The sequence below is a fragment of the Hesperophylax consimilis genome, chromosome 22 (genome assembly GCF_061612785.1).
Source record: "Hesperophylax consimilis isolate HC1 chromosome 22, BYU_Hcon_1.0, whole genome shotgun sequence".
In the NCBI taxonomy this organism is placed as follows: domain Eukaryota; kingdom Metazoa; phylum Arthropoda; class Insecta; order Trichoptera; family Limnephilidae; genus Hesperophylax; species Hesperophylax consimilis.
The window spans coordinates 3,460,514-3,480,589 of NC_142857.1; the positions used below are offsets into that span (position 1 = coordinate 3,460,514).

Sequence of the window (20,076 nt, forward strand, 5' to 3'; positions counted from 1 at the left end):
TTGTCCGCCGAATGCAAAATTGCGTGGATTCATCCACTCCATCTGGAAGAATAGTGTTTAATCCGCTGTACAGGTTGGCGCACTCTTCGTGTGAAATAAACTCGACATCCCTCTGAAAGATATCACATATGTATTTACAAAGTTCGTACGTCATAATCTTCACAGGCACATGGCCGCCTTCTCGCCACCAGACCAGACATGCTAGCTAGTCCACCGCAAATATCGGAAATATAACCTTTATTTCTTAACGAGTCTAAACGTATAGAGTCTAACGTCATTCTGGAGTATAATCAACTATAAACCTTGTACCACGTTGTATTACGTTTAAATAAACCCAAAAATTAATATACATCTGTCGACATCGTTGAATTATTCCACACCCTGGCCTTCCTGTATACAAAACAGAGAAACCCTAAATGAGTCTCACTTAGTTTAGCCGTTAGTCTGATACACGTAGGCGCCGGATGGACTGCCCGGCCAAGTTCATAATGGATCACCATTCCTTGAATAAATACGAGTACAATGGTGTAAATCTAACATGGATTACCCACATTTTCTATCATCTGCTATTATTTACCTTTCTTTACACTTGATCTGAGCAGTCTTTTGATAGTGAAGGATGTTACTAATGTGTGATGCTTTGGTAGATCATCGAATCCACAGTTTATTTAATTATGAATGATTTAAATACATCATAATCTCACTCGAATTTGTCGTATGTTCATAAACATAATTGATGACGTATTCAAAATGAGAGTCTTAAAACTTTCGATTTTCACCTCAATTTGACGTCAATTTCGATTTTAAAAATTAAAAATAGCAATGGACCTAGGTTCGATCCTTGCGGGATACCTGAGAATGTGAAAATATATTACGTTTGGTACAGCGTATTTATATCAATGTAACATATTTTAACTAGGCGAGCTGTCTAAAGCGTCAGGTTTTCACGCAAGCGTTTTCAATCCACTTCTAGGTAAATATGTTATCATTTCACATGCAACATTTTTCGCTGACATGAGTGTAGCAGGAAGCATTCAAATATTGTCAGGTTATTCATGACCTACGAATGTTATATTTTCTTTTCGAAAAGAAAGAATGTATTGCTTAATCTAAGGATTACACTATATTTTAACATAGATAATAAAGCTTAATAATCTAATTAATGAGTATGGAAGGATTGCTCACGCTCCAGAAGCCAGTATTTCCTACAATATCCTTCAGTTTCTCTTCAGGCAGAACGTTGCCGGTATGGAGACAGGCGGGCAATATGAGTTTGGAGAAAATCACACTGAAATTGGAGACATATATAAAATTTCTACCCATCACTAACATAATAAAAACGTGTGTGTAAATAAATATACGTAGCAAAAACAAAGAAATTGAGAAAATAACACCTCAAAGTTTTATAAAAATGCTAGCATTACCTGTCTTCTAGTTCTAGAAGTGCAATATCATTATATACGGAAGAACCAGTCGGCTGTTGATATCTTGGGTGAAGTACACGGTTCACAATTTTATAGATGGTTCCACCTTGACCCAGCCCCCCAACCATTGCGAATTGCTGCACATCACTGCAAAATAATGGACATACCTATTACATTCATTTTAACATGCGTCCAATAAGATATTGAATATACACCAAAATACCTGAACAAAACCCTTGACTATGAGCAGAATTGGACGGTCCGTTTAGTGGACTGTGCTTTTTAACAAACGGATTGTGATCTTTATAGCACAGACGTCGGGTGGGAATTCTGTCCTTATTCTACCGGCATTTCAATGGAAGAAGCTACGACAAACTAGTGTCATTGATCCTTCGGCACCGGTGAACAATCGGGAAACACAACGCTCACTCAATATTTATATAAAATTCACAATGGTCGTATGAGAACGGGTCGTTTCCACGACTAGTTCTTGATTTCAATAGCTTTTGCTGGCCGATGTGTTTCCACCCTCCTACAACACGATTTTTTTCGAGACCCAGGTTCACTACTTTATTTTCTTAAAAATGCCCTCCACACAGCATCCCAAAGATGACAAAGGCTCTGAGGGAAATTATTTTCCTGTGTGGAGTAAATTTAAAAAGAAAATAAACAATAACAGTATCAACACGAAACATAAACAAGTTTTATACAAGCACAATCGGGCATTTAGATCTAAGACCTTTATGATACTACACAATAAATAATATGTACCTAGTATATTTTTAGGGCTGATGGAATTTACAAGTAGATTTAATTATTTCTAATAATAGCGCTCCTGGGGCCTTATTCGGCACATTGACAACTTATCAAACTAGGCTATTGACGTTAGACAATAGCTAAGATTTTTTTTACAAAAAATCGTTAGCCACAACAAACTCTTGATATCATAATTCAACTATTTTCCAGCGGACAGTAATTTGAATTGCTGACATTTTTTAAAAGTTACAACTAGAGTGGATAGTTTCAATAAATATAGCAGCTTTTGTCTGTTGGAATTACTGTCAACATTGCCGACCTTGGGCGTGTCAACGAAGTTTCGAAAACCTATTTGATTTTTTTGATAACAGCATTTATCGTCTCAACGTTGACAATTTTTAAAATTCTGTGCTAACCCCGTGAGCTCAGTAATCCGACTTTTCAAGGATCTACACAATTGATTTATACAACAATGTTAAACTTACTTTGCTATCGACGCACTGGTCAATACCCATTTGTCGGTTATAAGTGTGCCCACGTGAACAAATGACCATGCTTTTTCAGAAATATCATCTTTATGTTCCATACTCAATAGGACCTGAAAATAACAAAATAAAGTGTCATCATCTTCTTAAGCATACTAAATAATAAAGTTTTTTATAAATAAACATAAGTCATTTGTAAGATTTAATAATTATACAGAGGCAGCTTCATACTTTAAAATAGATTCACTGTACGGAGACATCACAACGATGCACTATTCCATATAAAGTAGTTTACAATAATATTCAATGCCCAGAGTTGCTAAACAAGATTTTATTCAATGTACCTGCGCGTTCAACACGTTCTTGTGTCCTGTTCAGGGTTGATCAATGCAAAACGAACTCTAAGCAGAATTCTTGCCTGAACAGACTATGCAATAATTACAATAGCGTATTATCCGAGGTTGATAATTTCATATGCGAACTTACCAAATACAAAAGGTCCTATTTATATCTCTATTATGATTTGATTTATATCTACAACCTCTCTCCATGGCTATAAATGTATTGTTTTGTAAATTTTTCGTTTTATATAATCTTTTGTTTTGAATAAATTTTTGAATTCATATCCCTTTCTCACAAATTTAATTTACTTATTCCATATTATGCTGTCTCAGTAGAGGTAAAGTCACAAGGAGAAAATTCATAATTGGTTTTATTTTAGCTATACAATACTTATGTACAAACTGATTAAATGTAAACTGTCGATTTCCCGAAATTTAAAAATTAATAAATAAGGGTACGAATTCGCATTGAATCAAGCAATGCTTCAAGATGTTCTCCAAAGCGTTGAATTAGTCATTTTACTCACTCTGTATTTGAAAAAAAATCTAGAATGGGTCCGAAGCTGTATTATGTATGATGTAGTGTTAATTTTAAAAAGGTATATTCGGCTGACATTAGAAATACGGATCTCATTCCGAATCACACTGAGAGACAACCTGGATTCTCACTGCCTCATATATTCTGGTCCTCCATCAACACTGCGTATTACGTAGGCAAAACAAGCAAAGCTGTCTCGCTAATATACAATAATTGTCTATTGTCCGCTGCGTCCACTTTGCGCGAAAATATCAAACCAACTGATCGCATTGCTGAAGTACCGCGCCGCATCGCAACGCTGATGATTGTGATTTGTTACTTTGGACACTTACAAGGGGCGGTGACCATTTGACACTGATTCACATCGTGTACGCATCAATTTCGCTAAGAAAGACGCGATGTAAGTTGCTCCAACAATTGTTATGCCTCCATGGTGCACATATGGGGCCTCAAAAAGTCAGCAAATGCCCGCTCCATTAATGACTATACTCCGGAATGGGTGAAGTTCTCAGGGCGAATCCTGATGCTCGAGACTAGCTTAAATACCTGCATGTCTCCTTCGGACTCCAAAGAAGAATTTTCGATGGTGGGACTCACCAGATGCGGGTATTCCCCCTCTTTCACGAGGGTGGCATCACCAGTCCCGTTGCGGTCCGGCAGCTGCGGACAGGCATTCGTTCGCGATAGCTTGTCGTCTATAACCACGCAAGGGTAGGCCAGCCCGGCGATGCTCGCGCAGTAGTCCCATGCCTTGTAGCCTATCATGGGGATGTTTACCAGACCGGGTGGCAGAGGAGGGCAGTCCTCGCTCTTACAACACACGGAGTCGTCGTCTTTGAAGCTGGTACACGCCTGGATATAAAGCACAATTTGAAAAAATGTATATATGTACACAACGGCCAGAAGTTTAGCATTAAAAATATATAAATTTAAAAGTTATCAGTGCATCAGAAGGGTGCGGATTCGATTCTCGTCAAGTTATATTTGTGTTTCAGACTAATAATCACTACTTATAATCATTTGTCATTCTCTGTGCTTTGCATAAAAACCTTGTCTTGTAAACACAAGTGTTAATATTTTTAAATATATTTAAATAAAAAGTTATTTGTTTAAAACCACTTTATTTGATTTTTACATGTTGACCAGTTTGGTTGATCTCCTTTTTCATCAGGACAATAAACATATAATGTTAATATAAGTATCTTTATTGTTATGACGAAGGACCGGTAGAAATGTAAAAATCAAATAAAGTGGTTTAAAACCAAGAACTTTTTTATTTGTATAATGTCAAACGGCAGTGTTAGTTTTCTTCGATACTAATAAAAATATATAAAGCAACAACGAAGAAAAAATACAATCATCCAATAACGGTGTACAACAACATTGTCAATCAATTCAAATGAAAATAAGTAATATGAGAAATTCTGTAAAGTTCTGGGGGGTTATGGCTAAATGTAGTCTACACATTAGCATAAGAGGTTGGAAGATGATTAATTTGGTTCTTTGGAAAGGAATATAGAAAGTTTCGAGACTATGTCAGCTTTTTTATTGAAGAACGACTACATAAAACATAATTATAGCGGAACATTTGTAAATAATACGTTTAAAATTGTATTAAAATCGCAAATTCTTAAACGGGTCCAACAGGCTACGACGTCATTCTGACGTATACAGCGCTACAGGTTGCAGATAACTGTCAGCGGGAACCTACCATCGTTAGTCGGCGTCACGTCACTACACTTGAACATAGTATCTTGTTTTGGTGGAAGTCAAAAATGGCGCAGTATTATAAGTGTTATACTAAATGTATTAATCTTTTTAATATAATTTTTTCTATTTTAAAGAGCACTTAGAAATACTTTATTCGTTCAAAAAACATATATATGGAGATCTGTTTACTTGCGGAAGTATTCCTAGACAGCTCTCTTGCATCGCAAAGGTACAGTCCATGAAGTCGGTGCACACCCCAAAATCCCCTGAAGTCTTCAAAATGCAGCCTTCTCCTATAAATAAAACAATAAAATATCGGTACAAATATGACGTTTTACATTAAACACATATTTTTTTCCCAATTTTACTGAATCAGATTTTGACTCAATCACAAATCGTTGTTCTCTCCAATTTTCAAAGGATTCGACATCTTATTGATTTTTTAATATTATCATTACCGCACTAAGCTAAATAAACGAACTACAAGCAACTTTACCTTCTTATCATCATGACATCTATTAATCGACCTTGAAATGATATAATCTGAACTTGAACTTACTAAATAAATAAATAAAAATTCCAAAAATGTAAACGATGTAAATGTAAGCGAGGATTTTAAGAGTGTTTAAAAAAATCTTTTCTTGAAAATTTAACGCAAATAACACAAACATTGAAAAAAAACGCCAAATCCATATCCAAGACATTGCCAATATGTTTTCAGATTTAATTTAGGATATATACGATGATTTAACACCGGAAGAGCAAAAAAAAAACCCACACACTGTCCAATGGAATCAGATCAGATAATGATTCAGATTAAATTAATTCAATTATGAAGAATTTTTCACTTTGTAGATCGTGTGATGTTTGTTCAATCATAATGAAGCGATAGTAATGCGTTTTGTAATCAGTTGTAAGCAAGATAACACTTCATACCAACATAATTCATTTCATTTGACTGACGCATGTTCAAGATTATACATTTTCAGAGTTTGAAGAAATCGAAAGAATTTTTAGAGGAGTGGCAGGACTCACGAAATGGGATAGAGAGGCAAGCTAAGCGATCCGTGATTTGCCAAGCATCAAACCCAAAGGTAAAAACTTCAGTCTGTAGAAGCCCCATGCAAAGTTGAGGATAGTAACTTCAGAAGGTTTTTTTATTTGCAAAAAGAGTCCCAACTGCTAGCAGTCGTATAAAAAAGCCAGAGAAACTATACCTATATATTCTGAATTTTGGTCTTACACAAAGGCGACTCTGGAACGAGCCCCAAGTACAATTTATATTATTTTTTTCGAACCCACAACCTTCGGATTGCTAGTCGAGAGCCTCTCGACTAAGGAGGTCGTCCTAAACAATTTTCTACAATTTACATAGTAATGTTTTTATCTTAAATGTAAATTTTAATAATAAACAATAATGACTATGCCTTCGAAAATCGAAACTGCCAGCAACCACGAAATATCAAAAATAATTACCAATTATTCGTCCGTTAATGAGAAATAACATCTCGGTAACTGGAATATTCTTTCTATTTAGTATATCTATCACTTATTGTTTTTTTTATCTACTTAAATATTTGTATCTGTATCTTTAGTTAATAATAAGCCCTGACAAAGATTGGGAAAAGCGAAACTCGGTTGGCGATCTTTGTTAATTCAAAAATAAAAAGTGGTGTACATCATCACACCACAAAGTTTGCTTCGAAAAATGATAATTTTAGTCTATTTTTGTTTAATTAACTCAAAAATATTATTAATGTCGGATTGGCGAAATAATGCGACACCGTTGTTCAAAATATTGGAAACAGCTGTCTCCATTTATTAAAAATTTCCTCTCAAAATCGTTTTTAATATTGAAAATAGCAATGGACCAAGGTTGGGACCTTAGGGATAACCAAGAATGTGTAAAAATGTTTTGACAAGTAGGTAAAGGCTGATTTTTAATCCGTTGTTTACAGATCAATGTCATCTTCATTGTATTATAATAAATTACGGATGACAAAGACAAATGGTTGTGCGGAACTCTTTCGTACGCAATTGTGCGGGGGGTTGCGGTGCGGTGCGGATGCGATATAGACTAAGACAAATAAAAACGAATTGAATTGCCTTAGTGTTTGCAAGAGGAAAATGAGTGGGAAAGGCCAAAGACTTACCCTGGTCTCGTTCTCCTTAAGCCGCTGGTTCTGCTCTCTTATCAGTTTGCATACAATTAACATTAACACTTAACACAAAACAAAAAAACACAGTGAAATTCACTGCGGCGGGTAAAACCGTTTCACTGGACGATTGTGCTCCAAAATGATCACGGCCGAGTTCAACATATGCGGGTTTCAATATGACACGAAATGTTCGCGGGTAAGATGCAACGATAACAACTGATAACAATACTCCTTGTCTCTGGGCCCGGATCAAGGAAAGGGGACAAGGGGCAAAGGGGGGTGAAGGGTACACATTTAAGGCTATTCAATTTTAAACCTCACGCGCAACTATCCCCCCCGCCTTGAAAGGGTGCGAAATCACCCCTTTTAAAACCGCATTGTCATGGCATTTATCATATAAACAAATTAACATAACCTACAGTTATCCTAAATTTCCTAACCTACATTGACTAAACCTAATGCTACTAGACTACTATTGAGTTGGCAAAGGGTATAGCCGTATTACTGGGCGAATATAAGATCCCAGCACTGTTCTGACACGAGCAACACGAATTACTCCATCTTTTGCGGGGAAAACTTCATCAATAATAGCTAACGGCCAATGTAATGGTGGGGCGTTTTCAGTTCCCACTATTACTACTAAGCCGACCTTTACTGGATTAGTAGGAGTATTCCATTTTGGACGTACTTGCAAAGTATGCAAATAATCTAATCTCCATCGCTTCCAGAATGATTGAATTAATTTATCGAGTAAATCATGACGCGATAGAAGGTTCAAATTATCCTTCTCGATTTCCATGGCGGGCAGGTGTTTTAAGGGAGTTGTCGTTAAGAAGTGAGCTGGCGTTAACGCAAGGGGCTCTGAGGGGTCTGAAGAGAGCGTTCTACACAATGGCCTCGTATTCAGAATGGTTTCTACTTGTGCAAGTACTGTAGTTGCCTCATCAAACGATAGAATCTGATCTCCTATTACCCGAAAAAGATGAGTCTTCATACTTTTAATATTGGATTCCCAATTTCCACCAAAGTGGGGTGCTATTGGCGCATTCAAATGCCAGCTTATTCTATTATTGGCCAAAATACTTGCGAATTCTTCACCAAAATGTGAAGATGACGAAAATGCGTGCAATTCATTCAATTTTCTCTTGGCTCCTACAAAGTTAGTTCCGTTGTCTGAGTATAAATTTGACACAGGACCACGCCTAGAAAGAAATCGTTTGAATGCGTTCAGAAAACATTCGGTGCTTAAACTTGACGCCAATAATTCAAGGTGTATAGCTCTTGTTGTCAAACACACAAATAAGCAAATATACGCCTTTTGAGAACGAATTCCACGTCCACGTGATATGTTTACCCTTATAGGCCCGGCAAAGTCTATACCCACATGCGTAAATGGTTTTATAGACTGAATGACACGACAATCTCTATGATCCGCCATTAAAGGTGCAATTGTTTTAGGGCGTAGCCGAAAACACGAATTGCATTTATGTACTCGATTTCGAATTAAACTACGGGCTGACAGTATCCAATATTTTTGCCTCAAAATAGACATTAATAATGCGGGACCCGAGTGACAATGAATTTTATGATAATGATCAACCAACAAATTTAAAACGTGATCCTTTCGCGGGAGAACTATGGGGTGCTTTTGATCATAATTTAAATCCGAATTAACTAAACGACCTCCCAACCTTATGATTCCGTCATTCAAGAACGGTCTCAAACGTTGAAATACGGGTTTACACGTCTTTCCTTGTTGTAGATTTATCAATTCCCCGGGAAAGTACGCTCGTTGTATTTCGCGCAATATTTTAAGCTCAACGAACTCTAAATCTGACCCACGTATATATTTTCGATATGGCAACACCTTAAGAAAACGAAATACGTAAACCAAACATCGTAATAATTTATTCCACGAGGAAAAGCGCTTTGACAGGGTTAGAATATCATATTCTTCTAAACCAGAAGTCATTACTAACGAAATAGACTTCTGTTCGGGTGGTTCTGTGACCATGTTGACATCAAATGTGGTAATGGGCCACCGTTCAGGCCTAAATTTCATCCACGGTGGGCCATGAAACCATAGCGGGTGATCTAAAATCTGATTGGGGGTAAGCCCTCGTGACAGACAATCAGCGGGATTATCTGTGCCTGCGATATGATTAAAACAGGTAGCCGATAATTCAGATTGAATTTTAGCAACTTTATTAGCCACGAATGTCTCCCAACGGTGCGGAGAAGACTGAATCCAACAAAGTGCTACAGTGGAATCAGTAAATGCGTATATATTTTCAATTTTCAAGCGTTTTTCTAAGGTTTCTATTACGTTATGCATTAATTTTGCAAGTATTAATGCAGCGCAAAGTTCTAATCGTGCGAGAGAAACAATTTTCACAGGAGAAACCTTCGATTTTGCACAAGCAACATGTACTGAAATTGCTTCATGATTTTGGACATGGAAATACACTATACCTCCATATGCCTTTTCGCTGGCATCTGCGAAACCAACAATGGTTACGATGCTACTGGACGTGATGCCAGTATGACGCGGAATTTGTATTCTATTCAGTGAGGAAAGTTCCTCACAGAATTGCGTCCATATCCTTACAATATCGTCGGGAGGCTCATCATCCCAATCGCATTTGTGTAGCCACAATTGTTTAATTAAAAGCTTGGCATATAAAACGACAGGCGCGATGAAGCCCATAATATCCCATATTTTTGCAACACAAGACAATATATTTCGTTTTGTACAACCTGTTTTAGGTGTAGAAGTGACGAACGAGAATAAATCGGAATTTGGTGATCAGTATAAGCCCAATATTTTATGCATGCTTACTTCATCAAATTCCTTTATCGCTGATAAGCGATGCGAATCTGGAATAGATTCCAGAACATTTTGCGAATTGCTGGTCCACTTGACAAGGTCAAATTGGCCAGTCTTCAATAATGCGATTAACTGAGAGGACGTTTCCTTTGCACCCTCTTCAGTTTCCATACTATATACAAAATCATCCATATATAAAAATTCTTCAATAATTTTCTTAGCCTCAGGAAAAGCTTCTCCTTCATCGGAGGCCAATTGCCTGATAGTGCGTAAAGCTTGAAATGGGCTGGATGTAAGACCAAAACAAACGCGGTTAAACTCATAAGTTTTAATATCTTCGCTGGGCGAGAAGCGATACAAGATTTGTTGATATCTCCGATCACTATCTTTCACTCCTATACACAAAAACATTTTGCGTATATCAGCTGAAAGAGCTATTGGGAATACACGAAAATTCATAATTATATTAAATAAATTTCCCTGTAAATTTTCCCCACTATATAAAATATTATTCAATGACACGGAAGTGCTTGTTTTTGCGCTAGCGTCCAGGACTATTCTCAAACTGGTCGTGATTTTATCCTCTCGTACAACTCCATGGTGCGGAATTATGTATGAAGGCATCTCATTTCCTTCATTTGAAGTGCTGAGAGTCAAATAATCCTTCTCTAAATATTCATTGATAATATTATTATAAGCTTCTCTTAATTTTGGAGAGGCTTCCAATTTACGTTCAAGGCATAAAAAACGTTTCTTTGCCATTGCAAATGAATCCCCAAGGGTTGAAACATCCCCTTTAAATGGCAAAGTTACTATATATCTTCCATTTTCAGGATTTCTTGTGGTTGTTCTTTGATATATTTCCTCACATTCACGATCTTCAGGACTTTTAATAGACGGTACGTTTACCTCTTCTAATTCCCAAAATCTTTTGAGACAAATATCATCTGGTTCTTCTAGCATGGCACAACAAGATACGCTAACATTATCCTCAACCCGAGTTGGTGCTGATCCCAAAATAACGTATCCTAGAACTGTTTCTAAAGCATGCAGATTATACCTCTGAAAAGGGTCTTGAACCCTTTTTGACAACAGGAGATGCGGGAAGAGCTGGGCTCCTAGCAACATGTCAATTTCTCCTGGTTCTCCATATGACTCATCCGCCAACGGTAAGTCATTCAAATATGACAATGAAGGTACATCAACTTTGGCGGTAGGTAAGCGCTCTGTAACTTTATTCACAATCAATGAAGTAATGTTATAATTTTTTGATCGATTGAAACGAGAGTAAATTTCGGTCTGTATGGAGCCTGTAATGGGCTTAGACGATCCTCCAATACCCTTAACGGTGGAACAAGACGGGCGTTGATATTCAAAAAATCCTAATTTTCTACAACAATCCCGAGTAATAAAATTGCTCTGAGATGCGCTGTCCAATAAACACCTAACGAGATGTTCATTTCCCTGTGCGTCTATTATTCCCACTCGTGCGGTAGCCAGCAATACAGTACAATGAGTCTTTAGACTATGAGATCGAACAGTTGAAAAAGTACACAAAGCTACATCAGAATTGGAGCAGCCCGGTTTTGGATCATTCGATTGATCAGCTTTCTGGTTTTCAATTCTTTGGGCATTTTGAGAGTCTGACTGCCCCTTGTGTGATGCACCCTGTTCTTCAAAATGTAACATTGTATGATGAAACTTGTCATTACACTTATGACAATTTTGATTTGAATTGCAAGCCCTAGCCTTATGTCTATCACTAAGGCATCTAAAACAGAATCCCTTTCTTTTGATAAAATTGAACCGTTCCCTTACAGTCAATTTTTTAAATTCTGAACATTTAAACAAATTTCCATGCGATAAATTATTGCAAAGTAAACATTTAATAGGCTGACGATTTTCCTCACTACCAGCGCTCATATAGGCATGCGTCGATTTTTGTGACCGTTTTGACGTTTCACTTTTATTTTCCACCGATTTTCTTGAAGAACCGGTTCTTTGCAAGATCTTAACTTGTTCCCGAACAAATTTCACCAAGTCTTCAAACGAGGGGAATTCATTTTCCCTATTGTATGTTTCGAATCCTTTCACCGAGTCCATATCAAGTTTTTTCAATGCAATGTGTAAGAAAATAAAGTCACACAAATTATCTAAATTTACATTTTTAACGGCTGCCACAGCTGACGCAAAATGATCAATGAAGGATTCCAGATTATTAATATTTGCAACAGCAAAGGATTTAAAATCCAAAATTTGATCGATGTATGCAGAAGATATTACTTTTTTGTCGTTATATTTATCGATCAACGAGTTAAAAATAATTTCGTAATTTTCCGGCGATAAAATGATCCCGGCGAACGTTGATTTAACACGGTTACTAATTTTTCCCAACAAATAATATAACTTTTCTGAATTCGAAAGTGTATCGTTATTGTGTACGGTGTTAATAAAACTTGAATAAAATATGGGCCAATTTTTTATTTCCCCATCGAAATATGCCAATTCAATCGGTGGGAGTTTTACACTACATTTTTTCTGTTTACTAACCACCCGCGAAGTGTTTTCCCGATTTAATGATATTTTTCTTTTGATATGTCCGTACATATCGTCGAACTTGAACCATCTTTCAAAATCAGGTTCAAAGTTTAAATCGATTTCCAAATTTAATATATTTATTTGTTGAGATATGTCCTCATACTTACTTCTAGTCAAGTCTAGAGTTTCAACTAACGAAAGAAACTCCTCTAGAATACTCAAGTCGGAAATTTTATTTGATAGTTCAAATAACTTAGTAAGACGTGCATCTAACGCATCTCGCTGAGCCGTCAGTAATCTCAACTTTTTTTCTTTAGTGGCCATTATGTATTTAGCAATAAATAATTAACCCAAATAATTAATTATAATTTAAATAACGCTATAATTGAATTAACGCTAGCGTAATTGATCAAAGTAAACAATTCTTCTGATATGTGTTTCCAAATTAAACTCAATAACAACTGAATATTATTATTCTGTTTACTATCTATTGTTAGCGGTCGTTAATACATACCTACGTACTTAACGCTAGCGAAGTATGTACTCGTATTATTAGAATTCAGTATTGAATACAAGTACCTACTTACACAATACGATTCCTTGCGTTAAACCAGGTACCTACATACACGATTAAATTATTGTCAACCTATAATTTGCCACGAGGAATTAAATGTAATTCGTTTTTAATATAACTATTTGACGGACTAAATTTTAACCCATTTATAATGCAAATGCCATGATTTTGGTACAAATAATGATTATAGATTGCAATTGCGAACGAAAGTAATACAATATAACCCGGTTCGAAATTGGACCAATTTGATGGTTGTGCGGAAATCTTTCGTACGCAATTGTGCGGGGGGTTGCGGTAATGCGGATGCGATATAGACTAAGACAAATAAAAACGAATTGAATTGCCTTAGTGTTTTGCAAGAGGAAAATGAGTAGGAAAGGCCAAAAGACTTACCCTGGTCTCGTTCTCCTTAAGCCGCTGGTTCTGTTCTCTTATCAGTTTGCATACAATTAACATTAACTCACTTAACACAAACAAAAACACAGTGAAATTCACTGCGGCGGGTAAAAACGTTTCACTGGACGATTGTGCTCCAAAATGATCACAGCCGAGTTCAACATATGCGGGTTTCAATATGACACGAAATGTTCGCGGGTAAGATGCAACGATAACACACTGAACAATACTCCTTGTCTCTGGGCCCGGATCAAGGAAAGGGGACAAGGGGCAAAGGGGGGTGAAGGGTACACATTTAAGGCTATTCAATTTTAAACCTCACGCGCAACTATACACTTTCGCATGATATGACGAGGCAATTTTTACAGTTAAATACTCTAGATACAGGCCAGTTCTTGTGATTCTTTAAAAAAGGTGAAACCTTTGGTTGTTTTTGAGCAAGAGAGAGTTTTTAATGAAACCTAACCTTTTATATGAAAAACCTGTTGACAAATACATTGACAGCTTCAAATTCAACAGACCGCAATACAGGGATTGTCCTTGCCGACGTGATTTAAGTAAAAACAAACAGCAGAGGCGAGAACCTCTCGTAAATACTGTAACCTAACCTTCACAGGTGGCACTAATGGTATCTAATTGATCCAAAAATAATACAAGAACCAAAATCAAGCTGCTGGGCGGACAAAAATAAGTGCATTATTGAGCGTTAGGAACCGCAGAGAGGTTGTAGTACACTTTAAGGGTTGTATGAGTAGAAATCTAGTATATCAATTGACCACGACCCACTTCCACGGTAAGTATAACCTTCCTGGTTGCGAAGATAATGAAAGGCTTTAAAAAAATAATTAAATAGCCAAATACGGTTAAAACCATTTCAAGCTACGCTTCGTTTGAGAATGGTGCTCTTTCACCGGAGTGAATTTTTTGAATTTAATTAATTGAGGTTCATAATAAATAACCTACTTGCACACGGTACAACCGACCCGGAAACTATTTATTGGATAACTAACATAGGTCACCCCAAGTAGTTTGCTATGTTTGATGACTTTGCGGGGATGCCTAGGTTCGTAGTGGAGATTCACACGTCAGTCACTCCTGGATACATTGACCCCTAGATTCCTACCCTCCCCTCAAACTATTTTTCCTTCCCAAAACTACCTCTTCTTCCATTCCTAAAAATACCCTCCACACAGCATCCCCAATTATGACATAGGCCCTAAGCGAATTTATTTTTCCTCAGTGCCTCCTGTGTGGAGTTAATGTAAAAAAATCAAAGTAAAATTAATATTGCAGTGTTTTAACTCTTTTTGAATAGTTCATGATTCGGTTGAAAACAGGGTTGTAAGCCGTTTCCTAATATATTGGAACACGTGTTCATTCATTTTCATTTGCCGTGATAATATGTAATTAAGAAATAAGAAAAAAAAAGTTTTTTTACGACCATCCGATGTTCCGACATCGGGATAGTTAATACATTAGTGTTCTACTAAAAGTTTATTAGGAAACCTATTAATTCATTCGTTAGTGGCCTGCAACCTTGTATTTAAGCGGATTACGAATAATTTGATTAAAAGTTGTCTCTCAAACCCTTCGTACTGCTATTACAATTTGAATGGATGTATTTTGTACCACCTACGTACGACAGAATGACTGTGCAATGTCATAAACATAAATTACCTCTTTGAGTGACAACATTGCGTTGAGAGTTTGTTGCCAGAAATGCTCGCACTGCCTCATTAGTGTGTCCTTGACCTGTCAACGCTGCGACCACACCTTTATTAATAATATTTAGGAATGTTGTTTTGGTCTGGTGTATACTTTGCATTTTGCATTTCCTTTTATAGATGGTCGGCCTTGTGCGAAGGGTAGATAGTAACTAGAATTGAGATTGAATGGAAATCTTTTGAAAATAATATCCTCGTACTTTTGTACTTAACCACGCCTGCGGTGCATGTGGTCGAAGACAATCAGTCGTAAGCTCATAAATCAAATACTTCCATACTTATTTTCAATTTTATTACCGTAAAAAACAACTACTTAAGTTGGCGGAAATAGAAAATAAAGCTTTAAAATTTATAGACGCGTAGTATTCCGTTTTTAGTTCACGCCATGTTGAATTTTGATTGAATATTCTGTAATAACACAATGGTTCCTAGTCTAAAAAGTGCATTATTGAGGTACGTCCTAGTAGTACTAGCGGAATTCTCACTTTCTGGAAGGAATCACATGATCTAAAATTAAAAGTAAAATGCTTTTTTTCGGAACAATTTATATAGTATTACAAAATAAATAAAAATCACTAAAACATATTGGTAAAAGAAGATCTTGAATAAAATCTGAAAATATTCCATCAATTATTAAAAAAAACACCAAAAAATTCTACTTTCTTAACAATATCACCTTTGAAACTTTTTCAAGTACCAAACGTAGAAGATATATTTAAGCAAGCTTCCATTTCAAATCAAAAATCAGATATACTATAAGCTCATGAGAAATGGAAATCAAATGAAAAATCAGGAATACTATAAACTCATGAGAAATTTAAATCAATTTATTACATCTACTTTTAAAACTATTAAAATGCAAACCCATTATTTTTACAAAGCCACTGAAAACTGCAATATTTTTTTTCTGCATTATCAATCAATCAGAACATATAAATAAAATAAATATACAACAAAAGTAAGAACCGTGGCTCCCTTAACAGGCACAAGGGTTCCTCTTACCTTAAATGTAACATTTTTTAGAATATATTTGCCTGAATGTAATCCATATTTTTAAGGTTACAATAAAAAATATATTTCGTATAACTTAAAAATCGTATTATTCATTATTATAAAATAAATAAGGCATTGTCCGACAGGTGAAGCCTTCCTAAGGTGAAGTTCATGGAAAATCATTGATAATTAATTATGTCGTAAAATACAACGTGAAAAGGCAAAACATGTCATTGCGTATTTTGTTACAATTTCACGGATCTCGATTGACAGGACGCTCCATTTAATTCACGGAGAAAGATCCCCCTAGACTCATTAATTACAAAAATATTAAATTGACTTCTTTCTAATGAGAAAAGTAATAAGTTCAAAACTTTGTTGCGCTAAGAAGGATGACATTCCTCTCTAGCCTCAAAACCAAAGGCTTAACTTTTTTTATTTTTTTATAGTGAATACCTCACAAGAGTCCCAACTGCTCCCGTCTGGAGCCAGTGAGACTATGGCATCCCCGATTGGGGGATGTTGTGAGGCTGAAGGTAAGTGAGGAAGGGAAAGAGGAAGGTGGGGAAGTACCTGGCTATTCAGATCTAGTCACTAAACACGGCTAAAGCCATTTGGAGCAACGTTTCAATTCTGAATGGTGGTCTTACACAAGGGCGATACTGGTAGTATCTTCCACTCTGGAACGTGCCGCAAATATACTATATATTATTTTAATTAATTAATTGTGAAATAACACAAATTAATCAAATAAAATTTATTTGCGCAAGCCGGGTTCGAACCCGCGACCTTCGGAATGGCAGTCCAATGCGTTACCACTGGACTATGCCGGCCGTCAAATTTTTATTTTATTCAAAATAAATTATTAAATAACAAGTTTTTGAGGAGCACATCGTGTAATGATATTTGAAAAAAAATATTTTTCAAAACGTTAACAAACATTATAAAAACACACAAAAAAATAATACCACGATATGAATTTTTATTTCCGGTTGCCAGGCGATGGCTCTAACTTCCTAGTTTTCACGCAAAATACGATGATGTGTTTCAATAAATTAATAAGGAATCGACTCTATTCGTTTATTTTCCGATTATTCGGTGTTGTAGAACTGTTTCATATCGACGACAAAAAAATAACTCTTTATAATTGTAATAAAATAGTATGTTCAAATATAATTTTTTGATTGCACCGTAACCACAACCTCTCTGATCAACAAATAGAATTCAAATAATGTTGATAAGACTGTGGGTCGCTATCAAAAGTGTCCTAGGGTCCTGTTCCTACACTATCTAACAGTCTTCAAAACCAGTTTCTTACAAACCAGAATATTAAACATAGCCACCTCATAAAAACAACCAAATAACGTCACTGCTAACGCACAAAAGACTAATCACTTTTCAACTGAAGATGAAATTACTGAAACAGAAAATTCGTTTCGTTAAGATTGAAATTTAATTCGTTTAGAAGTGGGGAGAAAATTTATGAGACGTTTTCTCAACTGGGTTAACCATTGTGCATCTAGTTCCATTGTAGCCGTATGAATTCTTTGCTCTTTTTGCGGAAAGCCTATTTTATTGTTCACGTTTTTATAGAGCCTTATTTAACTTCCTTAAGGTCCTCGCCCCACCCGTCAGGTGGTCCTGTTTGAATATAAAGCCTGAATCTAACATTGACAAGGCACAAGCAGTTTTCTTCTGAAAAGGCCAACACATCACAAGCAACATGAATCCAATCGTAAGTTTATTTTTAATTTAAATAACTTCACCATATGTGCTTTTAAAAAATACATATTTTTTTAGTATTACCAGTGGTCCCGGCATACGTTGTCCTGCCACAGAGCGCTTTCTATGTAGACCTCATTTTATGTAGACCTATTTTATATAGACCTCATTCTATGTAGACCTGTTTTATACAGACCTCATTTTATGTAGACCTATTTTATATAGACCTCATTTTATGTAGACTTATTTTATATAGACCTCATTTTATGTAGACCGCCTTTTATCTGGAGTCCCTGTAATCGGATATTTTATACATTTGACTTTCACACAATACATGCGCAAGTCACACATATTGTAGATAATGATTTGAAGTTTTATTTGATATCGATCATTTCAGCAAAATGTGATTATTGTTCAGTACGATAAAAATAATTAAAAATGCAATCGGCACCTTTCTATGTATATTCTTAAAACTGCCTTGTATTATATTTATTTCACAGTGTGACAGATTGCCGTACGATTACTATCCATAGAAAACACTTTCAATATACTTTTTTTTATTTAATTTTTTAATCATATCACATTCAAGTGTAATAAATAAAATAAAAATTCTTAATTGATAATGGGTAAAACTTAAATGTTATAAATGAGGTAATTATAGGTTTATTCTTAAGTAAATTACAGTAATGAATATTGATTTAATGTAGTGCGATTTCTGGAAAATATTTTTGTCAATCCGTCTTTTGCCAGCATGAATACATTCGATGGTTTAACCACACTCGACCATGCAACGTATAATTGCATGGCCATGAGAAAAACTTGGATTTTCTAAGTCGAGGCTACAAATGGACCTTGTCTGCCCTTGTGATATGTTGATTGTAAGATGAAACGATGTTTGAGTGTAGTATTTTCTCTACATGCGTAATAGAGAAAACTACCCTATATATCTATCTATCAAGCTGGAACCAAACATACACTTTCACAAAAATTCATTGATATCGATTGGGCGGTTTCGGAGATTAGCGTGTGCGAAGAAAGTGACTCGAAGAAGTGTTTTTTTTAATAAAACTTTTTTTTTGTAGAACCGTTCTTACAAACAAAATAAATATAGCTAACATTAATTTAATTTGGTGGAATATTTCAGTTCATCGCAACATTCCTGTGCCTGGGCGCTCTGGTGTCCGGAAACCCCCTAGAAGATGGTCAGTGGAAGGGAGAAGGTCTGGCCGAGAGCCAGGACTGGGGACAGTGGGCCGGTGGACACGCTGGAGCCTGGGCTGGACCTGGAGCGTGGGCCGCCCCCGGTGCTTGGGCCGCACCCCACGGCTCATGGGCCCATGGAGCCGCCCCTCTTGGCCCTGATGGACGTGTTGTAGACACCCCCGAGGTCGCTGCGGCTAAGGCCGCCCACTTGGCCGCCGTCAACGGAGCTGGAGCTTGGGCCCCCGCTGTTGGAGCATGGGCCGCCCCTGGAGCGTGGGCCGCCCCCGGAGCTTGGGCTGCCCCTCACGGCGCCTGGGCTCATGGAGCCGCTCCCCTGGGACATGATGGCCGTGTGGTGGACACCCCCGAGGTAGCAGCTGCTAAGGCCGCCCACCTCGCTGCCAAGTCTGCCGCTGGCCACTGGTAGGGCCCACGCCCCCGCCCTCTACACCTGACTGATCTTCCCCAGCGCGTACAGACATGAGAAGCTTTTATCTTATATCATTTCTGCACTCCTGATAACCTCTCTGCGTATCTTATACAAATGTATTATTGTTTTATTGATAAATATATATTCCAGCTGCTTGTGATTATTACTTGTGATGTAGCAAAACAAATAAAAATGTATATATTGTAAAACCAGATCGATTTTATTTAATTAATTATATGCTTTGACAAAATTTCCA

General features: G+C 36.6%; 2 protein-coding genes across 2 annotated transcripts in view; one reads left to right on the forward strand and one right to left on the reverse strand.

Moving 5' to 3' along the window:
• Positions 1-14,203, reverse strand: part of LOC149412660 (uncharacterized) — a 320,577-nt gene extending 306,374 nt beyond the window's left edge. Inside the window, exon 1 of the mRNA XM_089645566.1 lies at positions 13,746-14,203. Within this exon, the coding sequence (XP_089501692.1) occupies positions 13,746-13,808 (63 nt within the window). The 5' untranslated portion in view covers positions 13,809-14,203. The remainder of the gene's footprint in view (positions 1-13,745) is intronic.
• A 3,839-nt stretch (positions 14,204-18,042) lies between these two features.
• On the forward strand, positions 18,043-20,076 carry LOC149412682 (uncharacterized). The gene is made up of 2 exons (XM_089645140.1): positions 18,043-18,200; positions 19,332-20,076. The coding sequence occupies exons 1-2, from the start codon at positions 18,189-18,191 to the stop codon at positions 19,815-19,817; spliced, it is 498 nt and encodes a 165-aa protein (XP_089501266.1). The 5' UTR covers positions 18,043-18,188; the 3' UTR covers positions 19,818-20,076.